The 25,597-nt window shown below is 27.8% G+C and overlaps 1 protein-coding gene and 1 long non-coding RNA gene across 2 annotated transcripts; one reads left to right on the top strand and one right to left on the bottom strand.

Moving 5' to 3' along the window:
- Positions 1-1,182: 1,182 nt before the first annotated feature.
- LOC107166714 (uncharacterized) lies at positions 1,183-23,028 on the bottom strand. Its single transcript, XM_015515486.2, has 4 exons — positions 22,869-23,028; positions 8,801-9,229; positions 8,077-8,262; positions 1,183-2,925 (listed from the first exon to the last, which is right to left on the bottom strand). Exons 1-4 carry the CDS (start codon positions 22,881-22,883, stop codon positions 2,518-2,520), a joined length of 1,038 nt encoding a protein of 345 aa, XP_015370972.2. The 5' UTR covers positions 22,884-23,028; the 3' UTR covers positions 1,183-2,517.
- Positions 16,929-25,042, top strand: LOC149055236 (uncharacterized). The gene is made up of 4 exons (XR_016191939.1): positions 16,929-17,061; positions 17,204-17,454; positions 18,155-18,275; positions 24,916-25,042. It is a non-coding gene; the product is annotated as an uncharacterized LOC149055236 (long non-coding RNA).
- Positions 25,043-25,597: the final 555 nt, after the last annotated feature.

A 25,597-nucleotide genomic window follows, 5' to 3' on the forward strand; every position in this document is an offset into this window, starting at 1 on the left:
TTAAACATGAAGATTTAACTTAAATTATGAATGTCAAGCCCAGATTAAGGGGGGGGGGGGCAGGGTGGCACGTCCCCGGGGCCCACGAGTGTAAAGGTCCCATAGTCTTCTCGACTTAAAATTACATCGAATGATGATTTGTACATTTTATACTACCTACCACACTATTTTTATTTTTTCTTATTTGAACAAACGGGCGATGGAGCTCGTTAAAAAGCTAGAAAAAAACTTTATCATAAAAATACTTCATTCTATTTGTAAATATGTATTTTAATAAAAAATAATATGTTTTTAATGTTTTATCTTCATTAATCGTTATCATACTTAAATAAAAATGTTTAAATTTAGTTTATTACATATTTTTATAATTTTAAAGAATTGTTTTCATTGATGGGGGCCCACGACCATGTATTGGCTCCTGGGCCCCTGAAGGTCTTAATCCGGGTTTGATGAATGTTTAATGATCGATAGTGGTTAATTAGTTAAAAGCTATCATAAAATAAGCATTCGTCCATTATTTATTTCTGTTTGTTGACTTTAATAATAATATATGTATTAACCAGCAATAAATATGAAAATTTTCCATGAAATTATGTTATGGGTGGCACACCTGACTTTGTCTTGTTCTAATGCTTAAAAATTTCATGTTCGTGGTATAAACCAATAATGTACCATGTTTTCATAATACCCACCGCTCTCGCCATTTTAGCAAAAACATTTTCTTTACAATAGTAATTACTAATTAATATTCCTCTTGCGCCGCCACTAATACCTAAATATAATTTATATAAAAAATTAATATAAGTATTTTTAGACAAATCTTGTTCGTTTGTACACTCTTGTCGGTAGTTACTTAACCGTTTTCGTATTTAGCACCTATGTCAGCCAGCATAAGTTCACTTGTGGCACTAATAGGGACGCAATAGTATGTCACCAGTTCACTCATATAGTTGAGGAAAACAAAATTTACCTAGACAAATTACAGCTCTGAACTCCTGAAGACAGCGAATAGCACTCGTAATAATCGTAATATCACAAAAAAAGTAAATATTTAAAAATTGTAAATGATCTGAAATTGGTATTTACAATTAAAATACTTATTGTCTTATTGGAAATGTTGCAATTGTAGTTTTTGTGTATTTTTATAGTTCGTTACCATGTAAAAAGTAGGTACAGCAATAATTCAAAGTCATCGTATGTTCGTTATATATTTTATATATATATTATATATATAATATATAAATAGTTATATATATTATATATATTATAAACAGTCTACTTTTTCGTATATCATATAATACAATTGCGGTGTATATATAATTATATATATATATATATATCACATTGCGTAAATACTATCTATACTAAATTATATTCATACCTGTCTAAAATAATTTAAAATAAAACGCGATCTTTTACAAAAAAATAATGAAATAGTGAAGTGTCAGGCGTTACACTGCGGGGGCAGTGGCTTATTATAATATTATATTAACGTTAAAATTATAATATTATTTATTTTATAAAAAAAAAAATAAGTCATCATCTTACTGCCAGTGCTCAAATTGGTGGGGAAGACGAATCTCCTTTGTAATTAATTTTTTATCATGATACTGCTGAATAAAAGATATTTTAATTTATTTATAGTAATATGGAATGAAAAAAAGTTTATTTTGATCGCTCATCATAACTCTTAAGTAGTTCACATATTCGGAAAAATGCATTCATTAATTCAAAAGATACTAACGTTTTTATGAATACTTCTTTCAAACAATGAATTATGTTTTCTGTCGATATCGTTTTTTAACTCTTTTTAACTTTTAAGATGGGCAAAATGCATTTTTAATTTCATACTCTGAAGAATATGTTATTATTCGGAGTATTTCTATTTATACAAAAATCAAATATTGAACTAGTTATTTATTATTTACAATTAGGTATTTAAAGTTTAGATGATAAGCAAAGTATATTGCAGAATAAACATATTGTAAGTGTACCGTTGTACGGCTTGTACTTATCCATTCCGCAAAACAAAACTTAGAAATGTAAACCCAACCTATTCGTCTGAAATTCAATTTTTGTTGGTTGAAGTATTCTAAAAATATTATGCTCTGGGATAAATAAAATAAAATGTAAGTTATTAAAAAAAAGTTGTTATTTCAAAAACATAATTAATAGTTTTTGAGATAATAATAACGTAATATGATTCATCTGATATTCTGGCATACTATCATATAATATATTATATTTCTACGTTTGTACAGGTATCAAATCCCGGTGATGAATGTCGTTTAAAAATTTCTAAGGACTCTATTTTTTTTTCGTCTATAATAAGCAGTTACGAGTGTATTGTGTATGTGTCTCTAAATTTAGATTTCCAATTCGAGCACTCTTTACATTGCAGTTTCCTATATCGTTGTTGATTTAATATTAATAATAATGATAATAATAATACGCTGCTGTTGGGGAGGGATGCGATACATATAATATTATGCGACGGGACACGCGTGTGCAGACGCCTCAGAAGCGTTGGTCGGCTGAGACGGTCTTTCGGACCACCGGTTTTCGCGCCCTGTTCTTGGCCATGCCGTTCAGGTCGATCGTCTGTCCGTTGGCCATGACATACTGGTTCTTGGTGTAGTCAATGTAACCGTAGGATTTGTCGCTGGCCTGCGCCTCTTGTACTGCGGATGACCCGGCGCCCTGCTGTTGTTGTTGCGGCGCGGTCAGCGGTCGCCTGTCCATATCGCACGGTATGCCCGATTGGTACGAGTACTCGCGCTTGACGCCCTCTGGGTCTATGTAACCGTACTTGCCGCGAGTCACGCAGTCCACGCCGATGGTCTCCTCCTTGAACGTACCGTCATCGTTCTCGAAACCCCAAGTGATGCTACCGTCCGGGTTGTCGTCTCTGTACCGCCTCAACACCTGAAACATGGGTAAAAATGAATGGTATTATATAGGTGTGTTACGTAAAAATAATTTTATACGGTAAAATGTTATAATATTATTCATATCGTCAAAAATCGTATGTAAGGATGCTGGTGAAAAATATATATATCTCATTCAAATACTGCCATAAATAAAGCATTGGTATTGGAGACATGCCCCTCGTTATATGATTGTACACAATAGAATCTATTCACGTTTTGGGAAACTAATTTAACGAAACCAATAAAATTTTTGAACTAGGTTTGCTGAAAGACGATAAAAAATAAAATAATTTTTATCATTAGATTAATTATGATTTAATTAGGTGAATTATCTATTCATTTTTGAAAAATTTGAAGCTCATTTGTAAATTTATTTTAGATCCTGAGCAGATGAGCGAGGAATGTATTGATTTTACCATAATGTGTTTTTTTTTGTGTCTGTCATCACGTTTTAAGGGCAGTAAAAATGCTTCGATTTTCGACTTCAGTACCTTGTTAGATCAGAAAGTGAATCTAGTTGGTACTTTGGGGGGGGGGGGGGGCAAAAGTATTTCCCAATATTCTTAATAATTGAGATAAACAAACTAAACATTTTAAGGAAAAATCAGGAATTTTTACGCACAATCAGTTTTCGACAAAATCTATTTTGGTTTTTGATGTAACTTTAAAACAAATGACCATAGATACATGAAATTTTCACCAAATGCTTATATAAGAAATAAGTATATTCTATCCACTATGTAATTTTTAAAAAATTTCGACTTAAGTTGAACTATTTATAAGCATATACGATTTTCGATAATAATTATTTTTTTTAAAATTAATATCGATAAAAATGTATTTGTTGGGTAGAAAAGTTTGAAGATGTAATCAAAGGTTCCTAACATATTGTTACAATAGCAGTTGAAAAAAAAAAGAAATACATAGTCACAATTTTTTTTTTATAAGCATTCAAAGATTGAATTTTGACAAAATACGTAAAAATCACGAAAATTCGCAAAATCTAAGATTTGAAAATTGGATGTGAGATTTCTTACCAGTTTGTCAACCTTTATCAAAAACAAAAAAAATATCAACCAGAAAGTCAAATTAAGTTTTTATTAGCGTTTGAAATTTAAATTTCTACAACATTGGATTTTTACTAGATTTCTCATTTAGCAATTTTCTTATTTTTGTGTAATTCTAAAACAAATGACCGCAGATACTTGAAATTTTCACTGAATATTATAAAGGCATTTTCTATATTTGATACAATTTTCAAAATATTTTAATTAGTTTTGAGCTGTTTACTGACATTTTAATTTTTAAACTTTTTTTCTTCTATTTATGTCAATTAAATTTTATTGGTTGGGTCAAAATGTTTAAAAATGTAATATAATGCTTCCAACATATTGTTTCAATAGCAGTTGAAAAATATTAAAAATAAATAGTCACGATTTTTTTTTTTATAAGAATTTAAAGTTCAAATTTTAACGAAATATGTAAAAATTACGGCAATGTTCAAATTATCTTAGAGAGAAATTCATAAAAATTTTTTTTTAAAATCTGATTTGAAAATTTAATTCATGATTCGTTATTAGATTGTCTACCTTTATCAAAAAAAAAAAAATTCCACCGGAAAGTTAAATATTTTAATAAGTATTAATAATAAGTAATAATAATCTATAATATATCCTAGACAGATAAACCGTCTCCGCTCAGAATCGTTTTTCGTACCTATATAATGATATAATATCATTGGATTTAAATTTAATTCCATCCATTATCAGTAACCCATTTGGGGCATTTGTAACCTACTGTATAGCAGAGCGATATCCACTTTCCCGCTTTTTATTTTCAAGTTCAAATTGGATTTGGGTACCTAGTATAATATTATGAAATTCGATCAATTCTTATTTTTCCACAGTTTCATTTCGCTGAGCTTATTTTCATACGTACTTATAATAATAATAGTATAGGTAAATCTTGAAATAAATAAAATAGGTTCTAGTCAATAAAATACAGTATAAAATTACATGCATAATGGCATAATGCAGTGACAATGACGGAGTTCTTGACTTTGTCGCCGCTAACCAGTAACCACTATTTTATTTATATAACTTTCATCGATTTATCAATCGATAAATTTACTTCAGATGATATTGTACTAAGATCATATTTCACACGAAAAATCGTCTCCTACATCTTTCACTGTCTTTAACCTAACCAAGTTTTGAAAATAATTTAGGAAATTAATCACTGCAGTAGGTGGCGGAACAGGATACGACCTCCAGCAATAGATTATATAAAGGGCAGATCTTCGGCAGCTGGACAAACATAATATTTTTCGAAGTATAAGTTCCTACCTAGGTAGTTCCCTTTTCATACAATTTGCGATTGTTGTCTTACCTGACAATGCATAATTTACTGATGTCAGGGTTTGCGGTGTAAGATCAAATCAAACTGTGTGACAGGAAACATGATGATCTTTTTATAAATATAATAATATTATTATCTAATAATTAATTGTGTTTTTTTAATATTTAAATTATTAAGTTTATAATAATATACACGTGACTAGCCATCTCTTCGACCCCACTTTGGATACATTTTCAACGAAATCGTAACTTTTGTTCTCGTGTACGTGGTGTTCAAGTTTTTACTCTCACGCGGTACCTATCACACAATATATACCTGTATATAGACTACACGTAGCACGTGATATAATAATGATATTATTATAACAATACAATTATCATAGATCGAAAAATATGTCTTATCATTTATAAACCTTTTTCCATACTTTCTTGTTTGGCGCTACGATCACTTGTTATACGCTTCAGTTATTATTTCTAATTTGTTTTACACCGTCTATGATAGGTAGTCGTAGGTTTGAAGCGTTAGTTTACTGATTATACGTAAGTATAGGTATTTATTTATATCTTATATATCATAAATTACTGGCAGGTACGTCAGTTAATCGAATGTGAATGTAAATTCGATATTGTACTTTCTCAATATTTTTATCAGTGACACAGAAATTTAATTTAAATTGTGATATATATATATATATATATATATTATATGTTGGAACGTCGTTAATATTTAGTATTATGTATTACACTATTACCTACGTATTATAAAATATGATATGATCTTATGGATATTGTGAATAATATAGAAACAAACTTAAATTTGTATGATAAAATATTTGTTAGGTAGCCAGTAGATATAATACATTAAGCTAATTACGCCATTAAAGACATCGAATATAATTAGTAATTACTTACACTATTTTTTTTCCTCGGGTCAGTTTTAAATTGTGATCAGAATATTAATGTTTTTGCTAGCAATTATATGACCATGCTGCATTGAGTGCATTGTATAATGTGTAAACTGTAAGTTGCAGTACAATATTATTGTTATTTCATTTGGATTCATATATTGGGATTATTTTTAATCGATGTTTATTACCTATACCTATATTATATTATTATTAAACATTATCTTTTCATTTTTTTCATAAAAATATTTGAATTGAACCTTTTGAGAAATTTCTCATGAATAAAGTATTTTAAACAATTACATAGTTTGTAAAAACTATGGTGACTAAAAAATAGTAAAGATCCTCTCAAATCGTTAATTTTTAAAATCGTTCAGATAATATATGCACGCATACCATAAATGATTATATCGAATGTTACAATGCTTTACAAAAATAAGAAAAAAGAATGGATGAATAAATAAACAGATTTCATATTTTATAAGATCAAGTAATTATAATTTAAATATGAAACATTAAATTATGTAATGTTTAATATTGTATGTAATATATGTTTTTTTTATTAGGTATATGCTTTCGCAAATGTTTTGAGTTTCACCGTTATAACTAGGTGTCATATTTATAATACCTACTATATCTTGAATGTGGTTCATTCTTTTTGATTTCAAATCGTTAGTTCATATTATATTTGATATATCCGTCCAACACTAACTGTATTTAACAAGTATTCATGTTATTATATGGGTATATACCTTCCACCACAAACGTATTTTTATATACTCGTAAAAAGGTCAATGGTGTATGTTATATATATTTAAAATGTAATTTCCTTCATAACTTATTATATTTGAAAGTTAATTATTTTTTTCACTTATTAGACACATTCATATTTAGTTATCATTAGAAAATTATTTTTTTTTTACACTGTAGGTATTATTATTATTACTATTATTGTTAATCGTTTTGTTCTTGTCGAATGGTTTTTCGAGCGTTTCAGTGCGTCATTATCTCGAAAAGTTTTAACTATAAAGGTACACAAATATTATGTATATTTATATAATATATATGTAATGTATACATTTTGGAGGTTTATTGTTATTTTAATAAGCTACAAATAGTAAACGCATAGATAGTTTAAATAAATTGGTTTTGAAATTCTATAATATAAAGATAATCTAGTAGGTATTTAATTGACATAAATTGTATATTAAATACAAATACAATTTAATGGCAAGTGATCGTAATCATTTTGTTTCGTTAGTTTCTTATGATACTTCGATATTTTAGTGCCTATATAGTATGTTTAGTATAATAGTCACTTCGATGAAAACATTTTTATTTATTAGTAGAGCACTAAATGTACTAAAAGCCGAGTTGTATCTGCATAATATATGAAGGCACGATATTCAATAAAAAATAAATAGACAATCGTATCACGAATATGCATCAGGGGAAACGTGTGGTTTATATAGGATTTTATCTAAGTGCCGAGTGAATGAATGAGTGATCGAGGAAGTTTAAGTAAAAGGTGAAGTCTATGATACACTTTAGCTTATATCGGGCCATTATATCATGTTATTTGAATGAGTCTGATGACTTGGATTAAGGCAGTTGTCAGAAGAGAGTGTAATATAATGACTACTGCAATAGTTCGAGATAACCTTTCCCGCGTGGCGTGGAAAAGTACTAACATTAATTCCTAGTAATTAATAAGAGAGACGTGATTATAAAGATGTGATAACATCTCGGTGGAACGATGACAAAATACCTATACTATATACTATTATAGTCTCTAGAATGATATAAATCCATAAGGATTTTTACGGGACTAATACGAGGTGTTTATAAATTGTGTAAAAAATTAAAATTATTTAATTCTGGCACCTGAGACACCGGCTTCTTTGCCCGTTGTTTGTCGGCAGACTCTGTTCGTTCAAGTTTCATTCTCTGTATTGTTTCCGGAGATTTAGAAACAACTTCCGTATTTTCGGTGACTCGTACTCGTTTCACCGGCCTCTGCACGACCTTCCTCACGAAATTTGGTTGTGATTCAATGGGTTGTATCTGTGGCTAAATAATTTAATTAAAATAAAATTATAGTGATGGCTGGTGAGCTTTAAATTTTAATGTAAATTACTTACTAGGTACCTACAGTATAAACCTATATTATATTATTATAGATTCTTTATAGAAGTGGAATACTATAGTGCAGTGCAGTTACCAATAAATTCAGATAAAAAAATAAAATTAGCGATAAAACTGAACCGTCTGGACTATTTTGATTTTTCTAAGAAATTAGTAAATTATTTAGATAAATATATTCAATATTTTATATCTGTAATATTTTGAGTCATATGATTACTTTTAATATGGCTAATAAAATAGTTCAACAACTTTAAATAACTATAGACGTTTCAACACTGTTTTCAATATTTAAAATCATGTTAAAATGTCAATAATCAACCAGAGAATATTGTGAGCTATACATTTTATACAAGCCTATATATCTATTCAGATAAACCGGATTCTCAAAATGAGTAATATTAATATAATAATATAATGTAAGTCTTTACAGCTGAGTTTCTTTATATTTCTATTTCCTATATACCTGGGGCCGGAATCCGGGGAACTGTTTTTCAGGCTGAGCCTGAATTCTGTCAATGTTTTGTTGCTGTTGGACCCTGTCAACTTGCTGTTGCTGTGTTCTCTCAAATTGATGCTGTGGAACTTGCCTGGTGGGCTGGGGCGTGTCGACGTTCGCCGTCGTATCAACGTCCACGTTTTCTACCGGTCTCGACTGGAACGTCTGCTGCGTCATCTGAGGCTTATTCGGTTCTTGTCCCTCCAGACTGAACCCTCGACCTCTGTATAGGGGCAAAGAGACCCTGCGAAATGGCTGTGGTACCTGTTGCTGCGGGTCCAAGTTCAGTTGAGCAATGCCACGACCCTGCACCGTGGGTCTGGTGAATGCTGGCGGGACGGGGCGTTGCTGGCCCAACGCCACTGTCACCATTAAAGAAGTGGTGACAAATAAGATCTGTAACAGATAGGACTTTGAATTTTCGCCACTTTCTTCAAAGATATTTATAAAGGTGGTCAAGCCTTGGCTCGCATCTTATCTTAATAAGACGCCACATGGACATTTGTTGTGTTCATCTTATACATACATACAATATGGAAAATTTTACATTTACAATCTACATTTTACTCTATAGTTTTTAAAATTAGATTGAAAAAGGTAATCTTATACAATTTAAAGGCAATAATATTATTTAGGGCGTCTTGGAGGATTTTATTGATTTTATTATTTTTAAGTATGTTATCATCGTTTTAAAATGTACTAAAAAAAGGTTTAAATATGGTCATAACTTACTTAAAAATAATATCATTAAAATCATCCGGGATGTAGTAAAAATTACCAATTACCATGTTGTACGTTTGTAAGACGAAGACAACAAATGCCTATGTAACGTTCTCTTACGACGCAAATAATTTTTACTAGTTTAAAAATAGCTATTATAATATGAAGACAAAATTATCTTGCTCTCAATTTAATCCGATCCGACATTATTCTTTGTTAGTTATCATAATATTTCGAATTTTACTTATTTTATTGCATCTTACTTAAATTAGTATTGAGAACCATTTATTCCTGTTCTTTGCTCTTACATATTTTAGATTAATATACTGTGCAGCTCGTGGCTCTCTGATCACTAGCCATCCCTGGTGTATATTATTTTGTTTCGCGCGTGGATTATAAATTATAATAAATAACATTAACGTCGGTGGTACAGCAGCGTATACAATATTTATTATTTTATTGTAATCCCCATCACCAGCCATCTACAATAACGCAAAATGTTATGAACTTTATTATTATTATCTATGTACCATATTGCAGATCCATATGACTGTACGTCTTACGATTCAACATAATATCAGAATAATAAAGTGCGAGTAAAACAGTTTATAGACATGTCTGCAGCGAACCATTGGGTTTTGTACCAATCACTGAAGCTGCAGATTCAAAACATATCATTAGGTACATATCTATTATGTTATTATAATAATTTTTTTTTTTTTATGAATAAAATACGAACACTAGACAATAAATATAGCACTATTATTTTTCAGTGATGAGCGTGAGCATGTGAATACTCGTGAGTTATGGATATTATTCTCTTATTCCCATTAATATTTGTTTTCTCTGTTAGCGTCTGTTTAATATAACAACAAAGGTATTTCATAATAATTCTACGATTACGACTCTGTGGTTAAGTTTAGGCCCTACACTGGCTATACACTTTACTACTTTAGGACAAAGGAATCTATTATACCTATATAAAGTTCTATAAAGCAGGATATTTGTTATGCATTCCCCTGAAAGTTTTTAAACATTTTTTTTTAGATAAGCTATTATTTTAATTCAATTTAGTTTATCTTTTATTTAATAATTAACGACTATTTATAAAATTTTAATATTAAAAATTGTTCATTACATAGGAAATATCTTTTTTTATAAAGATATATATCAAGGTTGTACTGAATACTTTTGTCGCTATATTACTCATGCAATCAAAAGACTGTCTGCAGAGAAAATAAATGTTGGTATTGTGGCTTCTTAATTTTATAATAATTTGGTTTTATTTTAAATAAATTCGTTACGAGGAAAATCTATAGTTATAATAAATATGATGATCAGATCATTAATATAATATCACAACTCATAAGTATACGTGCATGATAGTTAATAATTAATGATGTATCTACATTGTCACAACTAAAACGTTTTAAACATATCACGCATTATTACGTGTTAGGTATAGGTTTTATATATAATGCATAGTTGTTGTACCTATAGGTTAGGTATGTGTGGTGACTGACGATTAAAGAAGCATACATATGTTGTTTCTGAAACTCTAGTTTATATCAGAATTATTATTATTATTATTATTTATAATAATAGTTATATATACATCAAAAATTCAAAAAATCTTCTGACATTTATGTTAATGGAGAGAAAAAACAATACAATTTCTAAGTCGACGACCTGTTTAATATGACTCGTCGCGTCGTCGTCGCCGTCGCCTCTGTCGGACGAATGTGACAAGACGGTATTCGTGGTGAATTCTTTCTATCGAGGTTTTTTTAACTTTAATATGCCAAAGTGAGAACAGAGAAAAAAATATTTCATTGAAACAATGCAGTCACGTCCGCCACGTGACTGTTTCCTGACCATTAATGACCGTTACGATGACGTTCAAGTGCATATTATATTTATATATTATTATAGTGTTTATAGGTGTATTTTATCGACGGGCGATTGTAATTTTTTTTCTAAAAACATTTTTCAATTACTTGTGGCGATAGATCCCATTTTAGAAATACACAAGTTGTCTAAATTTCCGTAACACAATATATGATATGCATATTATATAATGATCAGCCGATAGGTAGCTATAGGTATTTGAATGCACTGAAGAAGACTATGTAATGGCAGTACAATGACCTTTCGCGGAGCGGGTGGTTGACCAATTGGTTGGACTACGGTTATTGTGTGTATATTATATTACAGATTACTGTCTTATAACTTATAAGTAATATAATAATAAATAGAATAATATTTATACATAATAACTAAATAGCCTCGGGTCAGTGTTATTTTTCTATTTGTATTGTTATCTTTTACAACCGAGCGCGCGTAATTAACGGCTTACAAATAAGATTCATTTAAAATATGAAAATCAGATGCCTGGGGACCCACGTAAACATATATGTGTATATACTATATATTATAAGTGTATGACGGGTAACGCGATTCGAACGAGTCCGAAACGGAAGAGCGAGCTTACCGCAACTCTGTGGCGTAGGTCGTAGAGAGTTGTACGTTTCCACTACCCTAAATGACTAACTTATAAATACAATACAACTGATGACGATTAATTATATTGCTATAAATTTATTCTGGTATTTTTTTTTAATTTTAATTTTAATTATTTATATAATTTATATAAGTAATTGCATAATATAATAATATGCATCGTGGACCGTGGTATATGGTAGGTATATTTATAAAAATATAGAGGGAAATTCTATAGCGGAAAACGTAAACGTTTGATAACGGAGAAATTCGGACTGCCTGTTTGGTAAACGAAGCCTAAAACGTTTGCAAACCTTGCAAACGCCATGATCCAACGTTTGGTCTGTTTAATTATATTAACCAGAACCGTGGTAGACTTTGTTTATACTCTTGCGGCTCTTTATTATCACGACTTATCAGTATCAACTTTTTTTAACTTTTTATGTCTTAAATCACGGTTAAACACCAAGTGCTTATGTCTTTCAGCCTTACAAATGTTCAAGATGTCAGTGTATGTATTGTAAAACGTTTTTCGTTATAAAATTTCTTCTAGATACCTGCAGTGTTCAGATACAGTTACCTTGGTAAATGGTACACATAAATAGGTAATATATATATACATGTATAAATGAAAAGGTAATAATTTCGATGACGATAACATAATATGATGTCGGGTACCGCAAAACTCCATTAATGTTGAATATAATATTTGTTCGTGCGTCATAATATACCCCGAATGTTGGTACCCACCGATTTTCCCAAATCGGAATTCCCGAATGCACTTTTTCCTAAATGGTATTTTGCCCGAAAATTCGATAACCATTTTTCTCAAATGCGTTTAAAAAAAAAAAATTGTTTTATTTTTAATTAATCAATTACCATCATGGCCGAAATTAAAATTTTGGGCGAAACAAAATTAATTTACGGTGGTTTTATTTACGTGCGTTCCAAACTACCAGTCAAAGGAAAAACATACTGCAGGGAATGTTCAAAATTACGTAGAAAAGAGTGCAGAGCAAGAATTATTATTATAAAAAGATTTAGGGTATACGGACTTTCAAAAAATACCATTCGGGAATTTCGATTCGGGAAAAAAAGGTTTCGGGTTTTTGGATTTTCGGGGAAAATACCGATAACCACAAATTTCAGACTCTGTATTTACACATATATACATATATATATATAATATGTATACAAATATTAAACTTAACCTATGTAGGTATATTATAATATTTTTAAACTTTTTAGTACTTATAGTTTTGGTAAGGATTGTCAGAAAAATTTTACACCACGCAATGAGTCATCTTTCACAACGCCATATTTATTGTCATATTATTATTATTATGATTTATGAGTATTACGTATAGGGTCAAAACGGTTGTTTACTATATAGCACGTGACGCTTGCACAACGCTCAGACACAATCAGAAACCGATAAAATGTATAACATTATGGAGTTTATCAACCTATTCAGGCACGTTTAAAAAAAATTATCCGACACTACAATGTAAGATTAATTTTCAATGTTTACTCGAAGTATATATTTTTTAATTTTTAACTTTTTTAATAATATATTTCGTTCTAACTCTAAACAAATGTTTAACTTGGAGCAATGGAGCCTACACATACCTCTTAACTGTACAACTGTTAACTTTAGATATCACCTCCCAAGTCCACTCTTGAAATTTTACAAAAACTTTATTATCACAAAGACCTAAAAATTCTTATCCTTCATCAATTAGTAATATAAATTATAATATATACGTAGAAGACTTAAAATACATGAGGACTAAAGATTTACTAATAAATATATAAATACAAACAAACAATAATACCTAAAAAGTACCTGGTTGGGTGGCATTGCTGAATGCTGAGTGCCTGCACAAAAAAGCGATACCACCTACCAATAACCATTTATCAAATTTATTCATTAAACTAATTGTATTGTATAAATTGTATAATTTTTTTAATAAAATAACAAAAAACTTTTATAGGTATCTTTTAAAATTGTATTTATATATTTCGTTTTAGGTAATTTTTTTTTTTATATTTAAAATACGTTACTAATCAGAAAAATGTATTCACACAGTATACTATAAAAAACAAATACTTCTATACAGTATTTTATACAATTTTATTAAATAACCGTTTATATTCTATTATGATATTAATAATGTATATCTACGCTGCGCCAATAATTTCAATTGCAATAGATTATATGTTATTGACAATATAGTTACCTTTAGTAATTAAATCACCATAATCACCACAGTTACTATCAAATATTTTTTGTGTTCAATATTCACTATTTACTTTGAATTTTATTTTTATATATTTTGTACATTGTAATGCAAGTATACATTTCCAAAAAAAAATCTTTATTTTGCATAATACTATATAATATTATATTTTTATATTTTTAAAAATAGAGTATTTAATCATTCTGTCCAAACCTACCTTCAAATGCACTGTAAAATGTCTAACTTTAACCGTATATATTTTATACCTATAGGCTATAGCTATATATGACGAGACAGCTAGCTGGTAACAAGTATACCCTACACCGATGCAGACGATAATCGATTATTGTTAATATTCCAAATCCGTGTGATCGATTTTTTTGTATACCATATGTGTATAATATTTTTTTGTATTTGTATACAATTATATTGCAGTATACCATGTTTGGAATACTAAAATCGTCGTCGTCCCGCACCGTTATTCGCCGGATGCGTTCCAATAATATTATGACATGTTGGTTTCACACGAATTTTTTTTTCATCCCGTTAAAGTATGTTGCAATACACTCGGTCTCGGGAGCTGACTATAGTGATTAGGTAATACCTATATAAATATAATACACTGTTGTACGAAAATATTGTATAGTTATTCAGTTATTATTTGTATATTATAAGAGTCCATAAAAAATTACCTACAGACACAATACATACAGCCGAGTTACGATGACTTAAAAATTTCGCTAATTTGAATTTTTTCTTGCCCCTTGAAGTGTTTTTTAAGTTATGTTTGAAGCACCCATAAAACTCAACAAATAAACTTGTAAGATTATTTTTATTCATCTTGAAATTCAAGTTATTGACTGCAGTTTTCGTGTTGCGTATTAAGATATGAGTCTTCCGATAACCTATAGGCTATATATATATATATATATATATATATATATATATATAGGTATGTAAACATTTTATAAGTTGAACTATTAGTTTATTAACTTAGTTTTGTAGTTTATCCAAATATATTTTAAAATTTGGGCATAAGATGGATCGAAGTTTGTAATGATACTTGTATAGTTTGATGGGGCGTATTTATATGAGGATAGGAGAGACGTAACGAGACACAAGTATCGTATATATTTATAATACAATAACACTGAACTACAACAAAATACACCTCACTGATGGATGACGAGCTTTATTTATATGTGTATATACTATATGTACAGTATGTTTAAGTACAACGACATAATTTTTCATATGAAAATATTAATAAATAATAATATCAGTTTATTTGTCGATAGATTTATTCATAACTTTATAAATTACAATGATCTTATTAAACTCGACATAAATTCATATAGAATATGAAAAGTTTTAAAACCCAGATTGTATTGCAGAAAATTATCGTTTTCAATACGGTGAAAACAATCTTGATTTAAGTCAATTCTGTTCAAAGCTCAATTATATTTTGTGTTAGTAATTGACTATAATAACCTATAAAAAAATTTAAATCTCAGCTATAGTATGGTAATTTGTTACCGAAATTAAATTTGGTATCATATATAACATTCCAAGTTTCACCTTTTATTTTTTTAAGTTATAATATACACGTTTAAAACATAAATATTACATGATCATATTATATTATGAAGACAGAAATGGTCGATATCGTTACTATAGGAGTTAGCTCGCAGGCCGTCGTATTGGTTGAACGTTAATAACTGACAAATATAATAATAATAATGCCTATCACAAATATAATATGTAAAATAAATAATCCTATGGTTCATACAATAAATTAAAATTAATATTCAGGGCAACGACGATATTATCTCGACGATCGAATGGAGTTAGTTCTTACTAGTTTACTACAATAGGTAAATAGTAGTTTGAAAGTTCCTTACTATTCGATACAAACGGAAGTCTTATAAAGTCTCCTATAAGTCCTACTCTAAAGGATTTAGAATAAGACGTGAATACGAAAACAAAATATTATCATAATAATAATTACACTTCTCGAGAATATGTTTCAGGGTAATCTGGCTATTATTATTTATATACCATGTATCGCTTTGATCATTTATACATATATTATACACCTAAATATCCAATGGGATATAATTCCTGCAAATAACTTCCCCTACCTCAGTAACTCATAATAATTACGGGTACCTACAATTATACAATTTGTGAATGTATTATAACGATAACCTAAACAATTTATTTATCGAATGAATTATTTACAATAGATTAGATATAGAGCTCTGTACCGAAAATCTGCTGGATACATACTTGTACCATATGAAGACTTTATTTAATTTCCGAGATTAATTCATTTTACAAGCTTACCAATTTAGGAAGAAGTCTAAATACTCTAAATCACAACTATATTGGTTTTTAAATACGCAAATGTACATCTCACATGTTCCAATGACGCCACTGTGGTGCTCACCATATAAGTCATAATCATAAATCATAATATATTAATATACATTTTAGATTTATTAAAGTCCACACAGGGCACAGCTGTCACCTATAAATGAGTAATCATACCTACATTATGCTTATACATAAATCTGCCTGACCTATCGTATAATGTATTTATATTTATCAACTTTTTTAGGACTACCTAGTTAAGAAGTGTGCCAAATCACAATCATATTGGATTTTAAACACGGAAATTGAACGTATATCTTGCATGGTCCAATAATGACACCAGCGTATCTACTACGTACGTTTTCGATTTATTAGTCCACGCCACACCTATCAATAGTAAGTATACACCTGGCTATCTACAGATATATTTTATTATATATAATTGCCAAACATATATAATATTATATTGCCTTTCTATTGCAATTATTTTACAGTTACTAGTATTAATATAATATAATATTATTATGTTATTATACAGGTTCCTTGCATATCATATCTTTTATCTTAAATATCTTCATTTGAAGATAAAATGATAAAAACCCGTTTGCATCATTTCCTTGGACTTTTCGTCAACATAATAGTTTTGTTGTCAATACCTTTGTATTTTCTGTATCAAGACCAATAATTGATGATCCCTAAAATATTGTTATGTTACAGCAGGAAGGTCATCGATGACTTTCCATTTACTAAAAACGACTTGCCACGCAGTGCAACTTAAATAATAGATAGGTATACCTATATGTATACATATATAATAATGTGTTTGGTTTATAGAATGTGTTATATCGTAATCAAATCATTTTAATATTATTATAATAATTACTATCCTATTATTATGATTTTTTGAGAATAAATTATTCGACCAGTTTTCGTTTTTCATTTAATACCGTTCGTTTGCCATTTTAAATAAAATATATACTTTCCACTATCGTTATTTTACTACTCTGCGTGTTTTCTATCATTATGTTCTATGGTTGTTGATTTTTTCAAGATAAATCTATTCAATGGTTTATTTTTCAATACAATTTAAAAAAAATAAAGGATGACTTTTAGATGATTGCACGCATTTAATGGTAGAGAAAATCCCCAAATTTATGAATTATGACGTTAGTATTACATAGGTGCATAAGTTTAACTTACAAAACATACAATATTATATTATATAAGTACCTACCTCTTCTCAGGCTTAAAAAATATTCACTAGGAAAAGATATATTTATATTATAGTTATTTATCAAATTAAAATAGGTACAACGCATCAATAGCGTTTTAATTTAAAAAAAAGGTAAATGTAATTTTTAAAAGATCAAAATAAATGTTCTGATATTAATTTTGACAAAATGTTACAATATAAAAAAATTTATTGAACCGATATCACAGATACTTATTTTAAGTTATAAGTATACACAAGATTTATTTATGATTTCAGAAAAACAATACGAAATTTGATAGTCATCGTGATTGGAATTAATGCTATGAATGAATTAATGTATGAACCAGTCAAACGATATTATAATTTGTAATAAGCCTTATTAACCTTATTAAATAAGGTATGTATAAGTGTGTTGGTGATTATAATTTGTATTGATTAGGTAACTAAGAAACCGGATAGTGACGCTTAGCGTGATCTAATAATGCAATAAGCCTATATATCTATTAACCACATTTTAGCGATGTTGAATTGGCCAGCGATCAGCTTAGTCTAAGTGCAGTTTAATTAGCTAAATCGAAATAGAATATAATTATTTGATAAATACGCCTTTAAGAACCATTTCATATGTATGAAAATAGTATTTTGATCAGCTAATTTCAAAACAAAAATTATTAATATAAACTCATTTTAAATTTAAATAAATAAAATTCTAACTATTCTTCTTTGCTAATTATAATTGTACAAACACAAAATATGTACAATATGGGTATGTTTTCAATTTACGCTATTTACAGCATTTGTTCGGCTTGTTTACGCTTTTATCATTTTTTCGGACTCCACATAATTTATAATATAATATTATGACGAATAACGAATATACATTTTGGAGACTGTTTACTTTATATTCTTTTCTACCGCAATTACTAAACCGATAAACCACTACCGTGTTTTCGTGTGTTAAACAAGCCGATGTGTTTGTGGGTTATGATAACACAAATTTATATTATGCATGTTGCATGCATAAAACTATAAAAGTTATATTGTTTGAAAATGTTAAATGTTATTCGCTTAAAAATGATCTGAATTCTATACGTAAGTGGCAGATGCATTCTAAACGTCAGCAGAAACTCGAGTAGAAATACAGTTCTCGATTATATCATACCTATCGAGTATTACACATTTTAACAAACTAAATCAATTTCTAAATTCTTAAAATCGATGTAGAATGTAATATAATTCGCGTTAAAAATTGAATACAAATTAGAGAATTTTTCACTAATAATTTTAAATTTTATAATATTAAAAGATTATATAATATAGTATTTTACAGCGATTACTGACTATAGCTACTTTTATAATATAGTATATTATATACATACTTTAATATATATAATATTCGTAATTGCTCATCATAAATTATTTGCAACAAATTTTTTATGTTACATTCGAAATTAACTTTAGAAAGTTTTGAATCCGTACAAAATCTCTTTCGGTTATAAATTAATAATTGAATATATAACCTTGATAGGATTGGATCATTACTCACAATACAGACAATTTTAAGAGTATATATATTAATATATTTAGTTCAGATATATGTAGAAATGTATATGAAAAGGATATAGTAATATAATATGGACGATTTAATATTAAAATTAAGCTTTTTGTAAACATGTAAGAACACACGTAAGATGTATATAATAATGTATTTATTTTATACTCTATGAATGCTAATTATTAACTGTAAAATTCCATTAAACAATAATAAAAACACCGTAGATATAATGGAGAATCATGTTAAATTTGTAGCTTTAGGCGAAAGTAAATATCACTTGAACATGTAGGATATTCGCTCTAGTTAAAAAGTGAATGTGAACCCATAATTCGAACTGCAAACAAAAACCTACGCAAATGTTATTTAACTCGATCAGAATGATTATATCACATGAAACACTTGATAGTATATCTATAGGTATTTAAATATTTTTTTCCGTGAGCTATGTTTATGTTGTACCTACTTAAATATATTAATACGATTTTTGTCGCCAATTTATTGTTATTTGATACGCTAAGGATAGAATTCTAAATTAGAATAGGTACTTATTCAATAGATTTTAAGATTCGACAATACGAAATTACCATTTATTTTATTTGATAAATCAATTGCATTTTTTCTGTAAATTTCTATGTACCAATTTGGTACAATTTTATTTTAAACATGTATTTTTTCGTCCAATACAATAAATCGCTTAATAAAATGCTTATGAAATTTTTAGTTTTATTAGAATCTTTTCAGTATGATAATATAAAGACTTTTCTCTCCTTATTGTTTACATTCTGAGTGTTATTTTGTTTTATTTTAGTGTCATATTAAAGTCTTAATGCTTAAAAAAAATCTTTTAACTCGTAAAAATTGTCATATAAAAAACTATAATAATATGAGTGAGATAATATAGATTTTAAACGGTACCTACTTAATCCGTCGAAATAAAATATTCAACAGATTTCTTAATAGTTATTATGTGCAGATGCCTACTGCCTACATGCTACTTTTATGACGGTCATCCAGTTAATTACCATCCCAAATAAATTATCGATAACATGACTGAATGTAGAGCGCTGCATCAAGTGCACTTGTTTTTTATAAATAGGTAATTGTAACCTATAAATTGGATTATTTTATTTTTTACCCTCACGAGTCGAAAATATTGAATTTCGTGACTATTTACAATCGTCAACGGGACTTGACTGTTCAATGTGTATACATAAGTAGGTAAAAATTTAGTACCAACCTATGCAACAATATCATTTAAAACACCTTCGTCTCAGTCCGCGTATAATTTACGTATGTAAACTAGATTCTAACGATGATTAGTTACTTTTTACGAAATAATTGAAATTTATACGCTGTAAGCTACTTACGTATATGTAGTATTTATATTAATCCGATTAGTCGCTAATTATTGTTATTTAATATTTTAATTCGTTAAGAATAAATTCAATAGGTTTTATAATTCAACTACACATAAAGATAATTGATTTTGTCTGATAAACATCTTTATCAATTTGGTACAATTTTATTCTAAGGCTACTTACTGGATAGATCCCTTCAATTATAATATAAAGTTAATAATATTCTTCTTATTGCTTATAATTTACATGCTGAGTTTAGTTTTGATATATTTTGGTGTTATACGGTCTTGAAGTGTAAAAAATATTGAATTCGTAATCATTTACAATCGCCAAGGCGACTTGATCGTCCAATGTGTATATAAGTAGGTATATACTTAGTACCATAACCTATATAACAACATCTTTACAAACATCTTCGTCTCAGTCCATTTACAGTTGACATATGTAAGTAAATCAGATTATAACGATGACTACATTTTTAGAAATAATTGAAATACACTGTGTATACATTGTATTATATATTGTGTTTAAGTTAACAGTCCTTATTTTTCTTACACACAATAATAATATTATTTTGTATTGAATTTGCATTGTCAAGGTTGAGCGACATGTAAATAATATACATACATTGCATGCATATATAGTATAAGTATATGGTGTAAAAAATACTATAACGAGCCACCAGGGTTGAACGTGAATAAAACATTTTGCAAAAGTAAGATTGACCTTCGGACAATGAAAAAAAAAACTGCGATCGTTATATTTATATGGTATACCTATAATACATAATACATATAGGACATATTACATGCTCCTTAATGATGTTTTCATAATTTCTTTGGGTGTGATTACCGAAAATTAATTGACCTTGATTTGCCGTGCCAAGTTCAACTAGTTATTTATTTTGATTGAAGTCTAAGTCGTTTTAAAAATAATACTCGAAACTCATCTATAAATGTGTACCTAATACCTATATAACAGTTTTCTTTTTAGAAAAGATAAAATTATAATTAAAATGGTTAGATTTTAAAGTTTTTTTTTTTTTTTAACAATTTAAATAAATAAATTTAATATAATTCTGAGTTTAAAAAAGAAAATGGCCAAGAGACCCCCTTGCGTAATACAAAAAATAAAAATCTCTATCTCTATATGAACCCACCAAATTAAACAGGAGGTACTATTGATGTACGGTTTCCTCCCTCAAGCCAATCAATTCATCTTTTTATTACTATTATTATCCAATGGACTTATTGTGCTTTATGTATAGATTGTTAATATAGCTTTAAATATATATATATATATAATTCTAGATAAGATTAAAGGTATTACAATGTATAGTTATAACTATTGAATAACTATTTTAATTAGTTAACAGTTTTTTGTTGTCTACATTTAATATTAATAATAAAACAAAATATCATATCCTCCTATCCACGATTTTCATATGTGTAATATAAATACAAATTATCTCCTTAACAGTTTATAATAAGAATAGTGTTCTCATTTGACAAGATGATTTCGTTTAAAACCGAAGGATTTGAAAATTAAGTCCTAGAAAATACTTAAAAATTCAAAAAATCGTAATTTTAATAATTCAATAGTTCATTATCAGAAGAAATAATGGAAAGAAATAATGTTTAGTGAATCACTCTGTATATTTTACTTAAAAATATATAAAACCAAGTCGGAATGAAACATAAATTTTAAAATTAAATTGAATTTAAACGTTGGATATTATGATTATGGTTTACTATATTATATTTAAAGCTACTTCAATATAATTTAATTTATGTATTTTTTAGTTTTACTAAATTTTATATGTTAACTTATATACAATATACATTATACATATTATATACATTATCATAAAACACGCGTATTGTGATTTTATATTATATTTACAGATTTGTAAAGCATTCATATTATATAGGCGTTTTTTGTCCGAAGGACCTGAAATCTATATTAGATACCTATATTGGCTATATTAATGTTTTTATTTAAATAATTATTACTTTGTTAGAATTATGATTATATTTGAGACAAAAACAAAAATATGTATTTATATTGTAGTACTTACAAATGCTGTGGCCATATTGTAAGAGCTTGATGAGCTCGAATCTGACGAAATATGTATTATGTTTCTCGATAGAAGTTGCAGTTATCCAAACAGGAGTGCAAGTATAAGATATATGTTGTGTGAAAGACGAGATAATGTGCACTGCACTCAGTTAACAGCAACAGACGTGTCAAGACGGACAAACTGTCGAGACAAGAGTCCCCTACCACGTTTTCTTCCGTAGTGCCATTATTATTATTGTTATTATATAATACTATTATTATTTATTATTATTATGATATTGGCTCTCAAAGGGGATGAAAAACTAATCTATAACGTGGCCTCATCGTTATTTATGTATTAATATAAAACGATTTACACAGATTAATATAATATTATGATACATTAAACTATTTTATAACCGTTGAATAATAACTTGTTTTAACATTATTATATTATGTCGATTGATTAAGTTTCAAATAAAAATAAGTTTACTTTATTAGTTATGAACATGTTTGATGTGAAATGCGCTTTTTAAAGTTGAATACGTATATACCTAACTATAGGTACATAATAAAATATTTAAATATTGTATTGCACATAATATCTCATTAGAACTTCCACTGTTTAAAACTTTGAATTATATAAATAAGTCAAAATTAAACAACAAATTATTAAATTGACTATTATTTTGAACTTATACTTTTTAATTTTTTGTTCAGTTGCATACATGCTATTCCAGAATATACTTAAAAACTACTAATACAAATGTTATACAATTGGAATTTAGAGGAGTTGAAAATTCTTATTTTTTTCCCCCTTATTAGTTAAGCATCAACTACAAAGGTTATTAGCTTTTTACAAAAATTTTACATATTTACAATTTACATTTTGTTATACAAACCAATATTTTTTTAATAAAAGATTAAATTATGGTAGCTGGAATATGGACCAATTGCTTCGGACAGGCTGTCGGGGATGTCGAAATATTTAAACTCTTAGATATTTTATTTCAATATAAATTACTGTATTTTATATTCATCTTTTCGTTTATTTGTAAAAATTAATTAATTGCTAGTTATTTTTCATAATACACAAATGAAAATATCTATTTTAAATTTAATAATAATATACCAAATACTAAAATGATATTGATACCAAATATTTAACGAAAACATACTAGACGTCAAAGTCTATGAATTCGTAATGATAGACTTCACATTATACTTTATATAAAAGCAGAAATTTCATTTAAATATAGGTATTATTGAAAAATATAAATTTGTTATATGATGTTTTTAATGTATTAAGTGTTAATCTTTTAAATTTTGAAAACGGGAATAAGAACAATTTAACTGTTATAAAATATTCCATTACCTCTACTACTTATTTAAAAATCTATACAAATTTGATATATATTTTTTTTTACCTATTTGCATTCAACATAGGATATCATAAATCATAACATTTTATTCTATTTAGGCATACAATAAATTTTGAAAAATCTGGAGTGTATGTACAGGGATGTGAGTAACTATATAGGTAATCGTACCTATATAAATATATACAAAATATTATAATATGTTAAACTATTAAATGCTATTATGAGGTTCATTTACAAATTATAGAAAACTGTAGAATCTACATGACTAAAGAATATTATGGTATTACAAGGTACCTACTTTTGTAATATTCAGTTATTTTCAATTCCCAACACGTTAGAATACTGTCGTTTATACATTTAACGGTATATTTAAAGGATTATTGAAATGCAATGTATGATTATATTACCAAAATCAGTTCATATAACTGTTGTCATCGTTATACGCTTACGGAATATCTTATGATTTTATTATTTTGTTTTTCTTGGTACAATTTTAGGTACTTAAGTACGTGGTCTATAAGCTTCGTACTTAGTTAGACAATACTTTATTTTTATTAAAATTAAATAATAGTGTTATTATGTATAAATAAAAGTTTCTTTTCTTGGTAAAATTGAAAAAATAAAAAAACTTAGTTAATACAATGACTTCGCAAAGATAATATTGAGTGGTTTTTTTTTTTATAGGCCATAGGGAGTTTTTTTTCAAAACTGATAGCGGTTACGTTGTGGTGAAAACTGGATATATTATGTCAAGAGTCTGAAATTGTGCTGAAAATGCACGAATAGTGCGTCACTAGCAATAAATTACGACTTTACGGTGAGTGGATTAAAAAAACATAAAACTTAATATTTATTACTTAAATATCGTGGGTGTTCTAATGAAAAAGCTGAAACCCAATTCTTATACATTTAATAACATACATTTTAATAAATATAATATTTTTATTTACTTTGGGCATTTTATGAAAGTATTATCAAATAGTTAATTAATTTTTTTTTTAACTTCTAAATATAAAAGCATAGTGTTTATGGAATGTTATGCATTTATGACCTATATTCTAAATAAAAGAGAGATGTTATGATTTGGTTATTATAGCACAAAATACGAATACATAATAAATGTTGCATCAGCATTATGAGAGTATTTAAACTATGGTGTTGTGTGTATATAATGATGGTGACAGGTTTAATATTATTATGTCCAAGTAACGATTAAATAATAATAATAAATGCTTATATTTTCATCACATGCATATATAAGTGCAATAAGTTATTATATATATATATATATAAATAACAATAAGTTCTGTTTTTGTTGTTTTATTATTATTATTTTACAAAAAATGAATTTGAACAACTTTTTTGA

This window comes from Diuraphis noxia, unplaced genomic scaffold (genome assembly GCF_037042655.1).
Source record: "Diuraphis noxia isolate RWA-SAM2 unplaced genomic scaffold, SU_Dnox_SAM2 contig0005, whole genome shotgun sequence".
In the NCBI taxonomy this organism is placed as follows: Eukaryota; Metazoa; Arthropoda; class Insecta; order Hemiptera; family Aphididae; genus Diuraphis; species Diuraphis noxia.

Coding starts and splice junctions, on each gene's coding strand:
- LOC107166714 (XM_015515486.2), bottom strand. Junction 8,263..8,800: donor TCCCCGGATTCCGGCCCCAG/GTATATAGGAAA, acceptor TAAATTATTTAG/CCACAGATACAACCCATTGA. Junction 2,926..8,076: donor CAAAGAAGCCGGTGTCTCAG/GTGCCAGAATTA, acceptor CCCATGTTTCAG/GTGTTGAGGCGGTACAGAGA.